Here is a 21,767-nt window from a genome sequence, read left to right as displayed (position 1 = left end):
TATATGAACGTTCAGAAGCTGTATTGGATCAAAGCAAAGTTGCCCAACCACATTTGCTTTAGTTAATTCAAAGCCCAAAGCCAAGTTCTCTGTTCAGACTAAGATAGGGGATGTGTGTGCAGTCCCAGACACAAGCAGGGTTACAGAGCTTGGCAGCAGGCAGAAATCCCATCCAGCCCCACTGCCAGCTATGCAGGCAAACTTCACCTGGCTGGACAGGCAGACATGCACACATTTGAGTTAAGCGGACATTAATAAATGGATACTGAATTGCCTTTACACATTGCCTCCCACTAATCTTTCTTCCCAGCTCACTCATCATCTGTAAAAATCAAATCAAGGAACACACCAAGGGCACAGGTTGAAGAAAGTAGAGGCACTTTCCACTACAGCTATGAAAGTGCTGCACACCATTTATCAGAATGAAATGGCTCAGCATGAGCACCTTATACCTAGGACATGATTGCTAATGACATCTGCCAGTAAGATGCAGAACTCCAACCCCCACCCCTCCTGCACAGACCCCTGTCACACTCTGCATCACCTGGTAGTGCTGTGGCTGCTGCTGGTGCTGTTGATGGTGCTGCTGTTTCTGCCTCTGCTTCAGTTTCTTCCAGCAGGTCTAAGATTAGATATAATCATTGTTTTACTTCACAATGAAAATAGTTCACATGAAACACAAGGACAACCTTGGAATCCTGAAACTTGTCACATGAGCAGGAGACTAACACTGTGATTGAGATGCAGTTCAATTCTTTCTGTTACAGGAAAAACATTCCCTGTCTTGCATGCAAGCACCAAAAATTTCCTCTTAAGTTTCTACGTGTTCTTCAGATGAAGAATAAGACATCATTCTTATAAGCAGTTGGCTCAGAGCCTTTCAGTTGTTCACCTTGGTATCTGTCCATCAGTATAAGATCATTTTGATCATAATCAGTGGACACAGCTAATGCCTAAAGCTCATGTGGTCCATGACCAATCTGCTCCCCCAGTCCCAACACACACTATGTGCTCAACTTATGCTGAACTGACAACAGTTCCATGGGTACTTCAATTTCTAACTGAATTCCCTGGAAATACTAGTACACATTTACTTGCCTGGGAGGCTCCCCCTTGCAAAGAGACCTCTCTCCCACCTCAGAAGTGCACCTAGGTCTGTGAGCAGGTCAGTGGGAGCTCCTGACTACAATATCTTTTTGAGGACATCTCATACTTGCAGTGCACAGACCTCAGCTCATTAGCTGGAATACACTGAATGCATTTGAACAAACAAATAAGGCTCAAGCTGGGTAAGGCCAATTTGTGACAGGTTATTTGGCCTCTGAATTTCTAATCTGACATTGGCTCACAAAGAACACAACACAAGGGGCACTGCAGTGACAGTCTTTGTCCTTTGTTTTTTCTCCTAAATTACATCTAACAACAAAGTCACAATTATTTTAGCAACCAAAATACTATACCTTTCCATCCCACTACCCCAAACAATTTCATTGTCAGGGCCAAACTGGCCATGGCACTTCACCTAACTAGAGTATGCCTCTCTAAAAAGTTATAGTTTCAGCAGAATGCTAATTTTTCACTAGAATAGGGTTGTGCAGCTACTGGAAAGCTCTTGCTAACTAACTGCTACTGTGGTGGATTTAAGGCTACAATGTAGGAACTATCATGTAAATACGTTGCTCAATCAGGATCCTAAAATTTCTTTGGGACTCTGCAGCTGAAAAATACAAAATCAGAGTCTTGCATTTTCATATCAAGTCAGTGTTAATCTCATGCTGTTTAAATGTAAATTTATCTCCCTGGCCTCAAGTTAACTGTACATACACGTTTAGTCGGGAAATCTCAATGAGAAATACACAGGCAAGAGTTTCACAGAGACCTTAATAACTTGGGGCCTCTGCCACTAAGATACAATGCAGAAAATGAATCTTGGTGGGTTACAAAAAATACATTTGTCATCAGTGTCTCATAAATACTTACGATTGTTAATCACGAGTCCTGGAAATGGTCTGGAAAACAAAAAAAAAAACAAACCTGGTTCTAAAATGCACTGCATGGCATTTCCTCCCAGTGTAACCTCCCCACACTTTCTGTAACACAGGTCATGCTAAAAAATGAAAAGAAAGCAAAATAGAAGGAATAGCAGCTCTTGGGCTCATTGGTGCTTCAAAATTAGCATTTTGAAAAGTAATATATATGGGGAGAGTTAAACCCTTCCCTCAGTCACCTGCTATTTAGCAAGGGGTCACCTCTTCTTCAGGGTTCAATTAAAAAACATATCAAAGTCCTTTTGGTTAGAATATGTCATGATTGAAGCTGAGAATTCAGACCCCTTAGTAAAATCTGTTTAAGAAATTTTTCTCTGAAGATAAACTGAAGTTTTTAAACTCCTGTGAAGTCATCTAGGATTTGAGAAGTTACAGAAAGTATTCAATTTCTATTTTCAATTCCTCCTTAGAATGATTCCTAAGTTTGATTTGTTCTGCTTCATGCATACAAGTTATCATTGGATATGTGTGTATAGGTCTGTGGAGATATACACATAAAAATGGAATTCCCTTATACTGTAATTGCACAATATTGCATTTTTTAATATTGAATAGAAATCAATGAGCTCTGGATTTGTCTCAAAACTTGGTATTATGACTGGGAGAGCAAGGTCCAGAACTTTTTTACACATTATGATTAGATTTCAACCCAAAAGACAGGTTGCTGTAATATACAGTATTAGTAATATGACTTTGCCATACTAAATTGATCCTTCATTCATGCCAGAAACATCTGGGCTTCATTTGACCTGATATATTGTTATCCAGAAAGAGCCAACACCTATTTAAAGATGTATCACAACTTCTATTCTCTCACATTTATTCCAGTTATGGGGCTGTACTCACAATCTAATTAATGGCAACTACATACCTAACAACAGTAAACTTGATAGACTCTGCTGATTCCAAAATCTTCTTCATTGAGCTGATTTCCAGATAACTTGGTGCTTTAAATGCCACACCTGGAGGCATTCCATCCACCAACACACAGCCAGGGTTGTTAGTGATTTTTCTGTATGGAACTTTTACAGGAAAACTCATACCAGTGGCTTCACCTAAGTGAGAGAGTCATGTTTATTTTCAAACCTACAGTATTTATGATTACACTGAAGAAAAATAATTAAGAAACAAAATTCAAACCATGCTTTCTATCAGATCTGAAACTATGAAAACTCACAGTTTTCAGTGAAATGATTACAGTGTTAGAAATGAGGATCTGGATTACACACAGGAACATTACTATGAGAGCATTAGTCACAACTCCAACTCTGACAGCTCAGCATATGAGGAGCACAGATTCTGCTCTTGGAGAACAGGATATAAAAAGAGACAGCTACATGAAGGAAGTGCTATGAAAAGCAATTCAGTGCAGCACAAGTGAAGGAATTTCAGACAAGGAAACCCAGGTCATTACTACTGTTCAATGCAAACAAAACTATACACAGCAAAAAGGTTAAATTGCATTTTTAAAATAATGTAATCACAAGTATTAAGAGGTCAGGATTATGAAGCCATAAGAAGAACCATGGAACTGCCAGCAAAATAAATATTTCATATATGTTGACAAGAGAGAACAGGAAAAGGGAAGGGGAACCATGAAGCAATCCAGACTCTTAGGACATTGTTTGAAACAACAAACTGACTACAAAATTTACAAAAGATTCTTTTTGGAGTCAAAGCACAACATTCATACAAAATTCTCAAATTTGTTCATTTTAATGCCCCTACATATAATTCACTGTGAGTGAACATTCATTCAGTAATTTCATTATGAACAACATTAACTGCACTCACACCTATAGAACAATGGAGAGTAAGAAGCAATTACCAAATTTCCGGCTGAAAAGATCATTCACTTGCTCTCTCAACTGTCTGGCGTTCTCTACTTTTGGCACTCGCTCACTTTCATCACCTGCAAGAAATTGATAAAATAGGGTAAGAATGAAGCACAAATTTTCTCCCTGAAGCTTGTTTATCCCTGCATGTTTACTCAAAGCAGGTATATCCTACAGATTCTTAATAGGCACTGTCTTCATTCCTCATTTTAGAGGTAAGACCAAATTGCAGAAATGCACAAAAATAAGAAATTGCTAAGAAATTACAGAATCCTATAATGGTTTGGTTTGGAAGAGACCTTAAAGATCATCCAGTTCCAATGGGCAGGGACACCTTCCACTAGACCAGGGTGCCCCAAGCACCATTCAACCTGTCCCTGAACACTTCTAGGGATGAATCTAGAGATGTCTAGAGATGATTTTGTAAAGTAATTTAAACCAACAAATTGTACTTCACTTTCTCACAGAATATAGACTGATATGTAAAGGTAAAAGCAAAGTGATCATTCAGCAGATGGCTATAGCATGCAACAGAAAAGCAGCAATTGGTATTAAGACAAAGCAGTTCAGCCTGCATGGTCACTCAATTCAGCTCAAGCACTGACATCTGGAAGTTGCTAAGAACTACAAATTAATATTTAATTTATTTCATCATAAAAATGTGGATACTTTTTAACAGGTGGTTGGACTAAGAATATTCTAGAGATGTCAGTGATGAGATATTAATGAGTGTTGAATATTTACCATCTCAGCAAAACCAAAAGGTAACTTATATTCTTTCTAGACTGAACTTGTATTTCAGCAAACCAGCTGGACTATTGGAAAAACTTTCTCAAACTAAACAGATATCAGGAAGAATATAAGCAGAAGTAGGATGATGTGAAACCAGCCAGTGTACACACCTGGTATGGTGACTTGAATGATGTTGAGGTCTCCAACACCTCCAGTTTTGTTCAGTGCTGTGTTTTTTGCAGTCCTTGCTGTACTGGCATTACTGGAGGAATTATTTTTTCCTAAGAGGATTAATTTAGAAAACATTTATAGAGAGCTCAAAATCTTCAGTCTCATCTATAAAGAAAATATTACAAAATAACAAATATTGGCAAAGTTTTCAAAGAGGATCTACTTTCAGTTTCAAAATGGGAGCATTTATTCCATGACCTACCTACCTGACACACTTTTCTACTGGCTGTCTGCACTCCTGTCTCTGGCATGTGTGTCATTTAGATGATCTACATACTAGGAGCAAATAATTTATCTCTAGACCTGAATAATTCCTATGAATGCTACATTACTGGCTACATTTTGATAGAATGTAGTAAAGAATACATTAGAGGCACAATTATTTGTGCATAACTTAAAAAAATGAATACTCCCTTCTAAGAGCTATAGTTAAACAGTAACTGGTAATGGCTTTTCCCATCTTAAAAACAAATAAAAAAGCAAACAAAGCAAGCAACTCCAATACAGAATAAATCCTTCAGGAATTTAACACCATGCTGCTCTCATAATTAATATTTAACCCTTGAAATAAACTGTTATCTAGAAAGATAAGCAGTTGCAAAACTCACTTTTGGCGCTTTTACCAGAACTTTCTTTGACAGCTGCCTCAAGCATCTCAGGCCTGCAAAACAGATTGAACATTTTATATACAATAATAAAATTATAACATCAACATTAAAGAAAATCCAATTTTCTAAAAATGGTAACTAAGTGATATCCTCTCAGTCAAACAAGAATGCAATGACTGAGAGGCTCCATAACTTCACAGAACTACAGAATCACAGAATCTTAGACTGGTTAGAGTTGGAATGAACCTAAAGCCCATCCAGTTTCTTGCCCTGCCATGGGCAGGAATACCTTCTACTAGACCAGGTTGCTCAAAACTGCCAACCTGGCCTTGAGCACCTCCAGGGATGGGGCAGCCACAGCTTCTCTGGGCAAGCTGGCTCAGGGCCTCGCCACCCTCCCAGTGAAAATTCCTTTCAAATATCTAATTTAACCCTGTCCTCTCTCAGTTTAAAGCCATTCTCCCTTGCTCTATCACTACATGTCCTTGTAACTTCTCTTGCCAATTTTCTCTTATTTCTGCACCAGCACAAGAGTATCTAAACCTGTTCTAGGCAAAAGAAAGAAAATTCTTACAGCCCTCATTAAAATAATCTCCATTCCTCAGCTCTCAATACACAACCAGAAAGCTTTATGAATAGCCTTGCAGTAGGAACTAAACCAACAGTGTGATAATTGTGATGGATTAAGAAATATGGACTTGCTCTTCCTCTCACAACAAAGTCTAAGAGTCTTTCAGAACAAAGAGATTATTGTATCTTGTTCCACTTGCACAAGAGCTTTCCAACCATTTCCTCAAGTACTAAAAATATTCCAGTATGTATTTTATGGACTAATTTAGCAACTTAGCAACACAATTTCATTTTTTGGTTTAAATTTCAATTCTCATAGAACAGATTATCAAAAACATATGAAAGCCTTACTTTTTAATAATAAATTTTATTTTGGATCTATTTCTCAGGATCTTCTCCAGTCTTGGAATCCCAAAAGTTGAAGGTTGGCGGAAGGGCACTCCATCAGGTAGTCCTTCCACTTGGAAAACCTCTGGGAAGGATTCAAACAGTCCATATGGCACCCTCATTGGCTCATTGAGTCCCAGTGCTTCCCCTGAAATGCAAGAGAGCTAGTAAGGTACCAGTTATGTAACTGATGTGTAGAGAAACAGAATATCTCTGATATTGTTGTACGTTGGCACATACATACTCCATTAATTAGAACCAGCAGGATTTGCCTTTTTTGACAGCTATGAGTATGCAGGAAAAAAATGAACAGTTTCAAACATAACTCATTCTGTTGCAGTAACTCTCATCATAATTTGTTGAAAATTAGTAATCTGCAGCCAGCTTATGCCACTGGCTTGGTTTGCATACAGGACTATCCTGTCTGTATGGCACTTGGTTGAAGGCAATGCATCCTGCCTCTTTCTCTTCTAGAGAACAGCACCAAGGGCAGGTGAGATTAGTGCAAAAACCTGCACTCAGAAGAGTAATGACAAGCCATTACTTCCAAAAGTCCCTAGTTTCCAACAGCCTGCACTATTAAAAGTGTTGGAATACAATGGAGCACATGTCTCCAGATACCACCCATAACGTGTTTTGAATCATGCAGAGTCATACAAAGTCCCATTTATAAGCAGAGTGATGAAAGCTTAAAATAATGTGCCAGTATGTGGAACCACTCTGTCTGTGGATCATTAAAAAAACTGTAATCCAACTACAACTTCTCTATTTTCAAATCCAAGTAAAGTATCTTGTGGAAATGGGACACTAGATTGCAATACAGAAGAATGAACTCAGAAAGGAAACTTTAAGGTACATAAGGATTGTATAAACATATGGAATAAACATATGAACACCTCTCATACACCTAACTGCATGTTCATAAGGCATCTCAGTAAAAAAGGATCAATAAACATACCACATTTTTCATTAAAAAGATTTTCAACTTGCTTCTTTAAGTTAGCGATTTTTGAACTCCACAACTCTGCCAGGAGGAAATTGGAAGAATTAGAACAATGCTCACACAATTAATCAGTCTTTGAAAAACACTTTAACAAATGTTTAATAAATTATTATGCTTGATAACCAATTTACTATGGCAGTAAAAATGTGCAAAATGGCTTTCATTCTTCAAAACTATATCCACATGAATCTTCATTTTCCTGAAGTTTTGAAAGATACTGCCACTAGATAAAGCAAAGGTGATTAAAGCTAAATTTGGATCACTCTTGGATTAATTTACTATCAGATAGCACAAAATTGAACCAGCACCCAGAAGAACAGTGGCAGCAAGTTCCTCATATGTTCAGTGACAGAGCCCTGAAACACATGCCTCTCTCCTGAGAACTTTAATCTCCAGCACAGTTTCTGCTTTAGTGGTGAGATTAAATGTCCATCTAGGCAGGATTTGGTTTCTGACAGCCATCAGAGCAATTACTAAGCCAATTTACTTGTGGCTGAACTAAGTGGGCTATGGCTGGTCTACAAAACTAAAACCTCAGTCTAACGTTTAAAAATGTTGCAGATTAAAAAAAAAAAAAAAAAAAAAAAGCCTAAGTCTAACAGCAACAGGAAAGTCCAAGAAAACTATAGGCAACTCTGAATACCACCCCTGCCAAATCAGTATCTCATTCACTCTCAACTGGCTCAGTAGGAGTAATTCCTTTCTTATATATATTTTATGGCCATACAGCTTAAAAAGAAAGCATAAGAAGCATAATACAGCTAAAAAAATATAAAGCAAATAACAACAAATTTCTACAAAAACACAAGCAAATAAACTCAGAATGTAAGTATGCTGAAAAAAAAGGTTTACTGAGACATAGTAACTTACAGTTGCTTTGAATGCAGTCCCTTGTCTCATTTGACAATGAAGAACTTTTCTGGATGCAAATTGACCCTGCTGTCAATAGTGAGATTTCTGCTCCAGAGCACTGCACTAACAGGCCTGGGCCTCCATGGCCAGAAAGCTCTGCCCTCCATTCATGAACACACCTACATCACTTCCAGCCCTGTCCAGATCTTCATTTACTGATTTTCCAGAACTGGAGAGGTCAATCATGGCAATCATGCATAATCAGGTCTGACAGATCATGACTTCAAATCCTTCCTGGTCCCTACATCCCACCTAGGTATCTCTGCACAATTACACAAAATATTTCAAATATCTCTGCAACATACTTCAAATTTGTGGAGGGCTTATTAAATTTATGCACATGAATCAGATGTATCTTAGCTGGGTTTATGCAGTAGTACTCTGCACCAGAAAAGTCCTTCAAGGGTCTGCAGCACTGTGCAGTAACAGACCAGCAAAAATATAAAATTGACTCTGCACCTGAATCAATAAGATCTAATGCATCTGGGCTGCATTTGTACAGCATACTCCACATATCATCCAGGATTTCTCTAATGCAGATTACTCCATAAAATGAAGAACTGAATGTACACAAAAGCAAGATCTACAGTCATTCACTGTACAACAGAACATGAACTCAAAATATATGATATGTAATCTTGGTGTTCCATACCAACATTAAAGGAATGCATGTGTGCTAATTCCCCAACACTTACCAAAAGAAAATCCTCCTCTTCTTTGTTGTTGGTTGACATTTTTATTGGAGCCACTGTTTTGAGAATTTGTTGTTTGTGCTTTTTCAGGACCTAAAAAGAGACACTACATATATTACAAAGACAGCAGAAGCAAGACATCATACAAAAAGAATAATGCATCAAACTTGATTACTAGAGAAATCCTCAATCAAGAGTAGAATAAATGAATTCTACTCTTGAATCAAGAGTAGAATAGAAAAAAAAACCAACTTCAAGAAGGTTCTAGAGTTGTATTTAAGCACTTAATACTATTGACCACATCTGTCATTTCTCTGCTCATGATTACATCAGTTCCCACATCTCTGCTTGGAATAATGGGCCCAAGCAAGCAGTCAAACTCCAGCACTCTACCTAAGTGCACAAACCTAAGTTTATCATCTACACAGCATGCAGCTTGTTTCAGAAATTAAAAATAAATTTGTTTCTGTATTGAAGTGCATCTGGAGCCTTGAAGTGAAAGTTTGCTACATCAGGTGTATGTCACTTATGGGCTATGAAAGCTTAGAAGAGCAGAAAATAGAAGAATATAATAAAAGAACATCAGGAGAATATTTAAGGATATTTTTCCATACTGTCATCAACAGTAACTTCAATCTCTGGGATACTTGAATTCTCTGAAGAACTTCGTGACCTTCTGGAACTCCTTGGACTAGATGCTGGAAGCCAAAAGAACACAAAGTGTACAGCACAAATCTTGAACACATAATAAAAGAACAGCTGCATTCTAAGAATTCTATCTGACTGAACTGAGTGTGCCCAGTAAAACCTGAACAATACAGAGAGGCTCACAATATTAAAAGGTAGGTTTGGTGCTCTTGAAAAAGGCACGCATACATCTTTCACTAATTCAGAAAAAAAGACTTTGCTTTTCTAAGTGTGAAGGAGAGATTTGGTACTTTTTATTATCTACCCCAAAAAAACTACTAACATCTGAATTTTCTACAGACAACAGATTATTTTATTTTCTTATAAAACACCATTATTATTTACTGCAGTTCACAGCTCTCAGTTAAAAATGGTTGAAGCAATTAAAAGTTGTCAAAATTGAGTAAATTCCATTATCTGCATTAGAACAGTCAAGTAAAAAAGCAGATATATCTATGGTTTGAGTGCTTAGAGGCTACTATGCTAGATCATAAATAATGCCCTTTATTTACAACACCTGTATTTCTCAACCACAAAGAACTCTCAGTCTTCTAGGAAAAGCAGAAAGGAAGTATTTACAAATGGATGGCAGTAAATAATATTTAATTGCTTACCTTTTGTCTTTAATTTATTAACCACTCTTGGAGGCAAATGGGAAATGACAAAGTCAAGCCTAGAAGTTGAAGAGAACAAATGCAATCAATTGAAGACAATTCATACAGCAAAATGTTACCAATTTCTTGGAATTTAGTTGAGTTCCAATCACATAGTATCAGTTCTCTACAATAAAATGCTGTTAGAAGCATGGATGACTCTCCATCTACTACAACCACAAAAAACTTACTTTCTTATGGGTTTACTTCAAGAAAAAAAAAAAAAAAAAGGAACAAAGTTTCCAGGTACAAGACTATTTCCCCCCCCTCCAATTCTTGATGCATGAAACACACAATTTATATATCTACAGAAATTTAATGTGGAATGTATGTCCTTGTACGAGATAAAACATATGTGCAAAATATTTTTTTGTGTTTCATGGAAGCAGAGTTTAGGTAGTAGTTAAAGCCTAGAGTTGCTGTGAATGAAGTGAAATAACTTCAAAATCAGAGGTAAAAATAAATGGATCACAAACTTACTTCTTAATAACAAATGTGATTTTTTTACTCGCACGTGTGATTCTTTCAAGGCGTGGAATCCCAAACCACGTGGGACTCCGGAAGGGAACTCCTTCTGGCAATCCTTCAACCACCAAGGCATCAGGGTTTGATTCAAATACAGAATAGGGAACTTTCACTGACTCTGAAAGCCCCAGAGCTTCACCTGAAAATAAAGATCAAATGATAGATTATAGACTTAAATGGGTGGAATTTTATCTCAAGTGATTTTAAGAATTTTGTCTTGCAGAAACACTGCTCAAAGCTAACAAGTCTCCTGGAAAAAAATAGAAACATTTAAATCTATTTAAACAGATTCCCTATTATTTTCTGTGGACTACCTGAAAAAGTATCTTGTTACCAATAATATCTAATACCGGCCTGCAGTGTCTAATGTTTTATTTTCAAAACTTCATTTCATCCAAAAGCTTTTGTGCAATCATCTTGTCACACAACTAGAAAAATTACAGCCTAGGATGGTGTTATAAAAACATTTATGTCAGTTATAGGAAGGAGTAAGTAAAACACAGGTATGAGGAGTCAAGATTTCCATATCTGTCCTAGTATATTTTCTGCTTAAGTAAATACAGCAATATTTAAACACAGAATTTTAAAATGCAACAGAACAGTTCATTTAGCACTTAACTTACCAAACTTCTTACTAAACAATTCTTCTACATCGTTTCTTAGCTTTGTGATCTTGCAATTCCAATCATCTTTCCCTGAAAACCAGAAATAGCTGTTATAGAATCAACCAGCAGTAAATACAGAAGTACATTTGAACATACTCTTTCAATATAAGAACATGAAAACTATCACCACAATTACATCTGATTAGACAGGGACACACAATGAGTAATGATTAACAGCAGCTTCAATGAGACACATAATTACCTCCACATAAAGAAAAATCTGTTTAAATGTAGTTATAAACTTTGAATACTGACCCTAGAACAACTTGTTCTTCAGAGCCCTCAGATGCAGGAAGGAATTATTTTAGTGGTTCTTACAGAACTGGAATTAATTAATCATCATAGTGTATAGTAACATTCTTTAGAGTATAACATGAGGATTTAAAGAATGCTTTGGTAACCTTTTATTAGTACTAAAAAAATCTACAGTCCCATTCTCTATTGTAAATAAAAGCCAATTATAGGAGTGCTAGCCAGTGCAGACAATTTGTAGCTTATTCACAGTGATCAGTTTATTCCTCTCAACCCTCATGAAGAATATGCCAGCACACTCATCACACATGGGTTACTTCTTGAAAAATGCTGCATTGATCTAGATTTCTTTCCCCATCAAACCCTTCCATTCCCACCTGGAGAAGCAACTGTCTTACCTTGACTGTTTGATCTGGGCTGAATAACTTGGCTTGCAGTTTGATTTAGAAGCTCTGGCCTGCAATCAGGACACAAATAATCTGCTTATTCTTGACACAAAAGTAAATACTACTACCTAGTATAAAGTGAACTGAGGAGTTAGAATTTTTCTATTATGTTTTCACACTTGTCTACATACTAGCAGATATGCAAAACATATCTGAAATCCATGTGTGGATTGCAAATGCACTTTTTATGATGCAGAATATTTAATTTGCCTATTTGGTAACTAGACACCAAATTCTTCACAACTTAATGAAACCAAGTGCTTAATTATAAATAGGTTATTTGTTCAGACTTTCTTAAAAAACCTTCCATGTTTAGACTTACCTTTTGATCACAAATTTTATTCTGTCACCTACTTCAATTATTTTTTCAAGGCACGTGATTCCATACCAGGAGGGACTCCTAAAGGCAACTTTCTCTGGCAGCCCCTCAACATAGAGGTCAGTTGGATGAGATTCAAATATCCTGTATGGAACAGCTTTGGGCTCACTGCTCCCCAAAGCCTTGGCTGTTGGAACAAATAACATTCAGTAACTGTTCAATCAAAACATCAGTAACTGGCCAATCAACCCTCAATAAAAGCTAGCTGATACCAATTCCTCAGGTTGTTACAACTGTGATCTGAAAATGTGGAAAAATGCAGGACATCTAAAGCCAATGGAATCCAAGTCTCTGTACATAAGAAAAGTAAAAAATTTGGAATTTGGTATGATGTTGCTGTTGGGCAGTCACAATACCAGGCTGGACTGCTCACTGGGGCATAATACATTTGTTTTATCCAAGGTTGTTAAACTGTTATAGAGTACTATGTAGAATTTTATTCTATCTCTTATGAAGCTGACTATTTTTTTCATATTAGACAGAACATAAAAATTCACCCAGAAATGCTTTAATACTAATAATGATGATATTGCAGAGGATATAAGTAAATGGCTGCTTTTTTCACCACCAAATGAAAAAAATCCAAATAGGAAGGAATCAAGAGCAATCAGAAGAGCTGTGTGTATATATATATATATATACATGGTCTCAACTTCTTTCTAAACTATGAATTTACCTTATAGAAAGGTAATACATATATTACAAGTAAACTGCTTGTTTACTAAAACATTTTTTTTCACTAAGCTTCCAGAATTCTAAATACTTGAAAAAGAAATCTGAACAAAGGTCGCATTCATGTAGACATTCAAAGAAAAGAATGAAAGCAACCTTCAAGAAATACAAAGCCATAAAGAAAAGAAAATAATAATACTGGACTTACCATAACTTTTACAGAAAAGTTGATCTACTGTCTTTCTCAGTCTGGTGATTCTGGCATACCACTCCTCCCTCGCTGGATTTGAGGCTGACACAGAACAAAACCAATATTCCCTAATTATTTTGGTTATATTTTCAGTTGTTCAATTTATATGATGCATAATCATCCTGCATTTTCAGGTAACATGTAAATGCTGTGTGTAAGAATATGGATTTAATGTGGAACTAGAAAAAATGAACATAAAATAATGACAGAATATTAAAACTAACAAAACTCCACTGAACCAGTGACATCACTCTTGCTACAAAATACAGAGTGTATTGCCCTGAGGAACTGCAACACTAACACCTAGCTAAGTCATTGTTTTTCTTTTTGCCAAGCTGAATCAAATCCATTGTCAATAACATTAGCTTAGATAACCAGTGAAAAGCTCTATAGCTAAAGAAAATTTAAAATAAAAGCAATTGCTTGCAATGTATTATACAAGCAAATTGCAGCCACCACTAAGACTGAGAAAGAGGAATATCATACTGTACTTGTACAGCTCACACATTTGAAAACCTACCTCCTGAAGCTGTCTTGTCCACTGGAACATTATTCAAATTCAGAAGTTCAGGCCTGAAAGATTTGAGATACATGTTTCAACAGTGACAGACACTTTGAGAAACTAGCCTCCAGTTACATCCTCAAGTTGGTACTTGCTGAAGGATCAAAATCAAAAAACCTCCCAGGGGACATAATGATCTCCAGCAAATTCCAGCTAACACCAAAGTATCCTATGAGCTGGCTGGTACCTACTGACAAAACATTTTTCATGCCCAGTACCCATATCTGCTGGAGCTGTAACATTTCATGGTAACATACAGTTTCCATTAAACTTACCTCTAAGATACACTTAACCAGAAACAAAGATCCAAATTAAAAATTTAATCTCTAAAAAAAGTAAACTTCAAAACAGACACTTCTGTTTCAAAAATATATCTGATTTTATCCACAGTTGAACAAACAAAATTAAACATTTCTATGTTTCCCACAGAGCCAAACTAGGTTTTTTAGCTGCTCTGGTTACACATTTTAAAATCAATGAACAACATAAATTAGTTTCTGTTCACAACTAAGACATATTTGGCAAAGCAGATGATCAGTGGTGTTTTGCATAAATAATTAAATTGCATAAATAATTAAATCTAGGTACATGCTATCTGATTTGAAGTGAGACAAAAGGTAGATCTACACTTCTTCCCCTTTTCTAGTTATCAGCAAGCATTAGGATGATGGAAGAGACCATGTTCCTCTTGAATGTAAGCAACCAGTGATAAAAGCAGCACAGAGCAGGGGCTGCCAATACCCCCAGATCTGACCATTGCACTCAGCAGATTCCTGTTCATTTCAAAAACTCTTGGATAAGCCTTACACCACTGAACACAGGAAAACAATAAGTAATGTATAGACAAGAATGCAAAGTTCTTTACTTTTTAATGACAAACTGGATCCCGTCCCTTGCCAGAAGTATCCTCTCCAGCCGGGGAATGCCGTAGGTGGTGGGGCGCCGGAAGGGAATCCCTTCTGGCATCCCTTCCACATACAGATCTTCTGCATGTGACTGGAAGAGTCCATATGGGATAGTCACTGGGCCTTCTGCTTTTATAGCTGCAGCTGTAAGGAAGGAGGAGAATAGAAACATTAGACTAGCTTGTGGCTCTACTCAATTATCTCTGTGATACCACTCTGCTAAACATTATAATTAGTAGTGCAAAACAATCATAATAAAACATGAGCAATCAGTGAGTGGCAGCCTCTCTCCAGTTCCATTCTAAAGATCCTTTCACTTAAGGATTCTTTAACTGCAGAGGAAAGGACAGCTCTCTCAAATGTGGATGTCTAAAGTACGTGAGCATGCAGGTGCTCCAGGAGACTGAGCACAACTGAAAAATAAAATCAAGTGTCGCACTTTGGTGCTAAACAGAGATATCCCATTTTGAAATTACTCTGCTCATCAAAAAAACTACTTTCCTCAATTTAATGACTTCTAACAGTATTTAGTCCTTTGGTGCTGTCAATTCTGCTGTGCTCCTGAGCCAACAAGAAGATGCATGGCAAAGAGCAGTCAGTCACTTGCTGTGACAAAGGCAATGGCTTGGAAGGGTGTGTAACACATACCGTACTTCTCTTGAAACACCTGTTCAACTTCACTTCTCAGGTCTGAAATTCGCATATTCCATTTGTCTGCAAAGAAAAGAGAAGGACATGTCAGACTACAAACAAAACTGAGAATCTCTTCAAAAATCTCTGTTACCAATAAATGAAATATGAAGTGTGTACTTTTACTGATCACTCACTAACAGGTGCCTGCTGAGTACAGCACAGACTACACCTTAAAATGCATGGGTACACCCAGAAAAAAAAGAAAAGTACAGAATAAAATGTTTAAGATTACTTCCCAAACTTGTATATTAAATGAAGCATGGAAAACAAAGAACAACTCCAAGGATGCTGCAGGCTGACAAAACCTGTGCTCAACAGTGTGTTAAAATGGGGGAAACCATACATAATTCCCATCACTGACCATAGTGAGACAAGGGGACTTTTTCCTATTAAAATTGTTTAACACAACTGCAAGGCACAACTTGAAGCTTCTAGCTTCTTATAAAATCTATTAAGAAAGCAAAAAAAAAACATGGGAAAATATTTTTCCTGACAATATACTTGACTTTCAGCAGTGATATTTTTAATCTCAAACAGTTGGTGGAGAATTGCTTTGAAATCTAATCTCACCTCCCAGAGATTATTGATTTCTAGCAAGCATTTTACCAGAGACTGGTTAAAATTATTTTGCTTTCCACTTTGTTTTCCTGTTTCCAAAATAAGAACTCATTCTCAGGCCACTTCAGATATCAGTTCAATCAAGGCATACAGGAATAATCTCCAACTCAAACATCTCAATCTCATCAGGGTTATGTAAAATACTGGAAGTCTTTATGAGATGAGACAGATTTCTCACTGTTTTCTGAGTGCATGTATCTTTATCATTCTGCAGCTGCTCATGATAGATGAATGACCTCCTCTCTCCTGTCCCATTATCTGATATTGGACTTCATTACAAAAGGTGCAGTTTTCTGAAATGCCTGAACAGCAGTACTGTAACTACAAAAGCTGCTCTTTTTTCATCAAAGCAAATGAATAGTCTTTCCCCAGAACTTCTGACACTCATTTCATGTTTTAACCAAATCTTGCAATACCATAGCAACATGCCACTTCCTGTATGTAAACCTCAAACATAATAGGCAATATCCTCCATACAACTTAGGAAGTCAAAAGTTAAGATATCTAAATAATCAGTGAGATGTAAATCACTGTAATCTAACTGCACACTGACTAGCTCAAAATGAAATTTTCTAAAAAACTGCAGAGAGAAGATAACTAAGTCAACTCAAAGCAACATTGAGAAGGTAAGCCTGGAGATAGTCTACAACTGCTCAACTAAAACTTCTGTCAAGCTCAACTAAAACTTCTGTCATCCTAATAATTTACTCCATTTCCTCTCCATCTGAACTCAAATCAATGTTTCCTCACTCCCAAAACTGCCAATCTTCAAAGCTTTAAGTGATTTTTCTACTGAGAAAAGGTATCGAACAAAAGCTTCTGCAGCACCAACTCCTCAATATTCTCCTCTAGTAATGCTCTTATGTTCTCCTGACAAAACCAAAAAGAATGATACATGTTCAGTGGCCTACTGGTATTAATGATCTTTTAAAAACAGCTCTCAAAATTTAAGTCATTTTTGCTAAAACTGATATTTGTCATGGGAAAAACATGTAGCAAGTATAGCCATACAAAATTTTTTATTTATTTCAATTTTCAGAACTCCTACTAAAAACTCAAATACTTGGTTGAAAGACATATTCTTCACAGTATAAAGCCTATAAAAGAAAACTGATTAAAATGACCACAAATCAAACCAAACCATATTATAACACAGAATAAAGGAGAGACACAGAATTGCAAAAAATCCCAGGTGAAGAATCTTAACCAGAGTAAACTGAAGTATATGGATGAGTTTCTGTGCAGAACCCTCCACATCAGGAATCATGCAAGAAGACAACAAAGAAATCCCAGTGTCCTGTGTGTCTATTTACATCATCACATCAATTAACAATAAACAGAGGTAGCTCATGATGATGACTGTACTGCTGCAATGCACCTACACAGAGCCCATGGCTCTTAAATGAAGGATGGCACTGACAGGTCTCATTCCTGCAGCACAATATAAACACAAACCTTTTCATAAAACAAACCTGGGAGATACAATCATCTTTAATTTTCATCTTACCAAAATTGAACTGTCTTGTTCTCCTTCTCCCAGTAATGAAAGCTCCACTACCCCACCCGGCTCTCCTCCGTCTCTTCTCAGAGGGCAGGTAGTCATCGTCATCTTGAAGACACACACACAAAAAAAATTATCACTGTTTTTTTATCATGGGAACGTGTGTACAGCATTCCAACTGCTGTGAATTCAAAAACTCTAAAACAAATAAGAACTGTGTTTATCAGGCCACCAAATCTTTGCATCAAATTACTGATCTGAATAACATTAGAAAGCTCCTCCACTTGCCTGGAAGGAGCAATGTGTGCCTTCAAATGGGCATATGCAAAACTGTAGTGTTAACTACAAATGTTAAACATACCAAAGCAATGTACTCTCCAGAATAAATGTTAGAACATCTGCTACACTCAGTGAGTATTCTTCACTACCAACACATGAAAAATATGAAAAGGTACAATTTGTTGTCTGGCATAATTTCAAAACCAGCCAAGTAAGTCCAATAGGCTTCAGTATATTGCGGTTTTCTAATACTTCCCCACCAGGTACATTTACCAAGGAGTGCACAATCCAAATTACATTCAACACTGGCAGACAATCCTCCTCATTCAGTGCCAAGTACTGCAGTCTATGGAAATCACTTTCTGGATACAAAAATCCCCAGCCAACCAAAATCAATGACCAGAGGAACTGACCTCCACTACTGAAATCATCCTCAGAATTCTCACTTCCTCCTGACCACTCATGCTGGGAGAAATCTGAAAGAGAAAAAGAGGACTGCTGAATGATGAACATGGACAAGATTTGCAAACAAATTCTCCATGCCATTGCACTTAAACCAACACTGTCATAGAATAACAACAGTGGTAACCTATGATAATGACTGTACTGCTGCAATGAACCTACACAGAGCCCATGGCTCTTAAATGAAGGCAGGCACTAACAGGTCTCATACCTGTCCCAAAAAATTAACCAAAACATTTTCATAAAAGAAAGCTGGGAAATAAAATTATGTTTAATGTTTATCTTACCAGAATTTATCTCATCTGCTTTCCTTCTCCCAATACTGCCAGCTTCACTAGCAGACTCGGCGTTATTCACGGTCATATCAAGAGGCAGGTAGTCATCTTCAACATCATCAGCAGCAGCTTCATTAAAGAAAAAAACAAACAAAAAACAAAAGTGTTTTTTCACCAGGGAACAAGTGTACAGCACTGGAACTGCTGTGAATTTCATAACCTAAACAGAAATGAGGATCTGTGCTTATCTGGGCACAAAATTTTGCAACTAATTACTTACCTGAGAAACTTTAGAAAGCTCCTGCTCTTACCTGAGAAGGAACAACTTGTTCCTTCAAACAGGCCTGAGCAAAGCACAAGAGAGAAAAAAAAAAACACAATCTGCTTCTGTGCCTCCTAAGGAAAACAACATTGTCTTCTGAAACATGGCTGGACATTGCACAATGCTAAAATGACCATGCAACAGCAAAAGGAATCACAAAATAAATTGTGCAGATAGGGACTACCATTTTTATCTAACTGGAAGTAACATCATCCCACCAGCAGATCTCAACAAAATACAGTACCTAGCTTTAGTCTTCAAGACCTCAAATCTTCTAGACCCAATTGCAAAGCCGTGTAAAACTAATGGGTGCCAATGAAATTCATCTAACAGGTCAACTCTACCTTAAACACACACAAGAGGACAGAAAGAACAGCCAACCAAGCAATCTGTCAGAGAGCTTCTACTTAGCCACTCACTTCCCAATCCATCCCTATCTTCTAATGGTCATGAGCTTTTTAGTCTGCCCAACTATCAATACCTCCAGCCTCAGAGAAAACAAATGGCTAGAGCAGACAAAACTAATTTCACATACAGAAAAACATGTAACCACATCATCAAGTGTATGGTTTACACAGCAAGAATATTATCATATACTGACATATCCTGTACCTATACTGTTGTACCTGTACTGTTGTACTCTGGCAGGAAAGCCTTCTACTTTTGTGGTAAAGCCCTACACACATATGCACAGAACTTAATGACTCTTCTCATATAAACATTTCTCTTGAGATAATGTTGCAGTGTAAAATGGTGAAGATAATACCAGAAGTGTTCACTTTGTCTCAAATGCTCTGCCTGCTTTCTAAATTGATGACTGAGTGGCCTCAATTCCACAAGCAAGCACTGCAAAACCCAATCTCAGCAGTGTTTTCAAGCAGGTACAGGACACTAATTCACAAATACAAGAAACACACCTGACCTCCTACCAAGATCCTAGCATGAGAGCAGCAAGGACACTGATCAGCAGCTTTACAGCCACTCAGGTGACAAAGGGAGGTGGTAAGTGCACAGGTTTGTATCTCATAGTTATCAATATCAGACACACCTTGAGGCTTCACTTACAGCACCTGCAACACACTTTTCTGTCCTGGTACCATCCTTCCCAGAAGCCAGTGCTAACTACAAATGTCACACATATAACTTCAGTGAGCATATACAGTGCTCTCCAGAATGAACCAATGTTAGAACATTTTCTGCACTCAATGAGTATTTTTCATTACCAATGCCTGGAAAATATGCAAAAAAGATACAATTTGCAGTCTGGTATCCTTTCCAAACCAGCCCAGTAATTCTATTATGCTTTAGAAAATTCTGGTTTTCTAATACTTCCTCACCAGAAACGTTTACCAAGCAATGCACAATCAAATTTATAGTGAACATTGCTACACAACTCCCTTCATTCAGTGCCAAGAAATGTAGGCAATGGCAAATACATTTTGGATATAAAAATGCCCAACAAAATCAAAGACCAGAGGAACTGACCTTCAACAGTGACCTCAAGCTCAGGTCTGTCACTTGTCTCTGAGAAGTCATGAATGGAGGAATCTGAAAAAGAGAACTGCTGAGTCATGGACACAGAGAAGATTGTCAACCAAACACTCCATGCCCTTGCATTCAAACCAACACTGCCAAAGAAGCCCCTTGCACTCACAGCATGCAATAAAAACACAAGCACAGATATGTTCCCATCAGCCTTGGAGCAATTCCACACAAAGGCAAGAGGTGAGTGAGGGTTACACTGCCTGAACTGCACATGCAGCAGGGCAGAGCTGCTGCTATCACAGAAGGCAATGCCATGCTCTTGGCATTACAGACTTAATACAATCATAACTATTTCCCCCTCTCTTACCCAGGATCACTGAAATATAAACAAAGGCTACCTGTCCCCACACATTATACTTTTTTTTACCATTTCAAAAAACTCATGGTTACTGCACTATGATGATTTTCATAACAAGCTGCAAGACCAGCACTGAAACATGGCAGGGAAATCCATGATCACAATGCTTTTGTTGGGGCACTGTGCACCAACAAGACAAGCAGCATTAGCCCATCAACACTGGCTGTGAGAAAGAGCAATTGATCCTTAACTGCAGCACAGCTAAAGCAAGTGGAGCTAATTGTATCAGAAACTGTCCCAATACTGCAGCAGTGCATGATGGAACATATTTTAGTTATTCTGGTTGAGCAAAACTGTTCTTGTGCATTTTGAAGAGAATCTCCTTTCAGATCCCTGTATGCTGGACTATGCTATCACTTTAGGAGCAAGTCTGAAGGAATTTTTTCAAAAGTTTCTCTTTCTATCATGTGTGTGGCTCATAGCAGAAATTCAGCTCTATCAGATGGCACACCTTAGCTGGAGTATATTTGAACTATGTCAAATACATCATCCAGGTCATGGAAAACTCTATCATGTTTTCATCTACTTCCAAAAGAGTGCTGAGGAGAGAACTATCAAATGCCAAGTGCTACAAAAGGAAAGGATCAGGAGATGTTTTACTAGACACAGAGAAAGCAGAAGATAAAGTATGGTTGTAATGCCTGTCACATCAAATGACCTCTTAGAACCATTTTGAGAGAACAAAATAACAGTAAAACCA

General features: G+C 37.4%; 1 protein-coding gene across 2 annotated transcripts in view; it reads right to left on the bottom strand.

The window, feature by feature from the left end:
- GTF2I (general transcription factor IIi) overlaps window positions 1–21,767 on the bottom strand; it is a 65,311-nt gene that overhangs the window by 4,243 nt on the left and 39,301 nt on the right. For both annotated transcript variants that reach the window (XM_079324893.1, XM_079324894.1), the window contains 23 exons: window positions 20,650–20,712; window positions 18,855–18,971; window positions 18,519–18,581; window positions 17,833–17,934; window positions 15,663–15,728; window positions 14,975–15,158; window positions 14,068–14,120; window positions 13,506–13,589; window positions 12,569–12,752; window positions 12,199–12,257; window positions 11,507–11,578; window positions 10,839–11,022; window positions 10,320–10,378; window positions 9,633–9,716; window positions 9,022–9,111; window positions 7,370–7,435; window positions 6,376–6,559; window positions 5,455–5,507; window positions 4,786–4,896; window positions 3,877–3,960; window positions 2,920–3,103; window positions 1,981–2,009; window positions 545–622 (listed from right to left, as the gene is read on the bottom strand). In XM_079324893.1, the coding sequence (XP_079181019.1) occupies window positions 545–622; window positions 1,981–2,009; window positions 2,920–3,103; window positions 3,877–3,960; window positions 4,786–4,896; window positions 5,455–5,507; window positions 6,376–6,559; window positions 7,370–7,435; window positions 9,022–9,111; window positions 9,633–9,716; window positions 10,320–10,378; window positions 10,839–11,022; window positions 11,507–11,578; window positions 12,199–12,257; window positions 12,569–12,752; window positions 13,506–13,589; window positions 14,068–14,120; window positions 14,975–15,158; window positions 15,663–15,728; window positions 17,833–17,934; window positions 18,519–18,581; window positions 18,855–18,971; window positions 20,650–20,712 (2,253 nt within the window). The remainder of the gene's footprint in view (window positions 1–544; window positions 623–1,980; window positions 2,010–2,919; window positions 3,104–3,876; window positions 3,961–4,785; window positions 4,897–5,454; window positions 5,508–6,375; window positions 6,560–7,369; window positions 7,436–9,021; window positions 9,112–9,632; window positions 9,717–10,319; window positions 10,379–10,838; window positions 11,023–11,506; window positions 11,579–12,198; window positions 12,258–12,568; window positions 12,753–13,505; window positions 13,590–14,067; window positions 14,121–14,974; window positions 15,159–15,662; window positions 15,729–17,832; window positions 17,935–18,518; window positions 18,582–18,854; window positions 18,972–20,649; window positions 20,713–21,767) is intronic.

The sequence above is a fragment of the Erithacus rubecula genome (assembly GCF_903797595.1).
Source record: "Erithacus rubecula genome assembly, chromosome: 22".
NCBI lineage: Eukaryota > Metazoa > Chordata > Aves > Passeriformes > Muscicapidae > Erithacus > Erithacus rubecula.
Note: the sequence above shows the minus strand (reverse complement) of the source record. Positions and strands in the feature narration are given on the sequence as shown.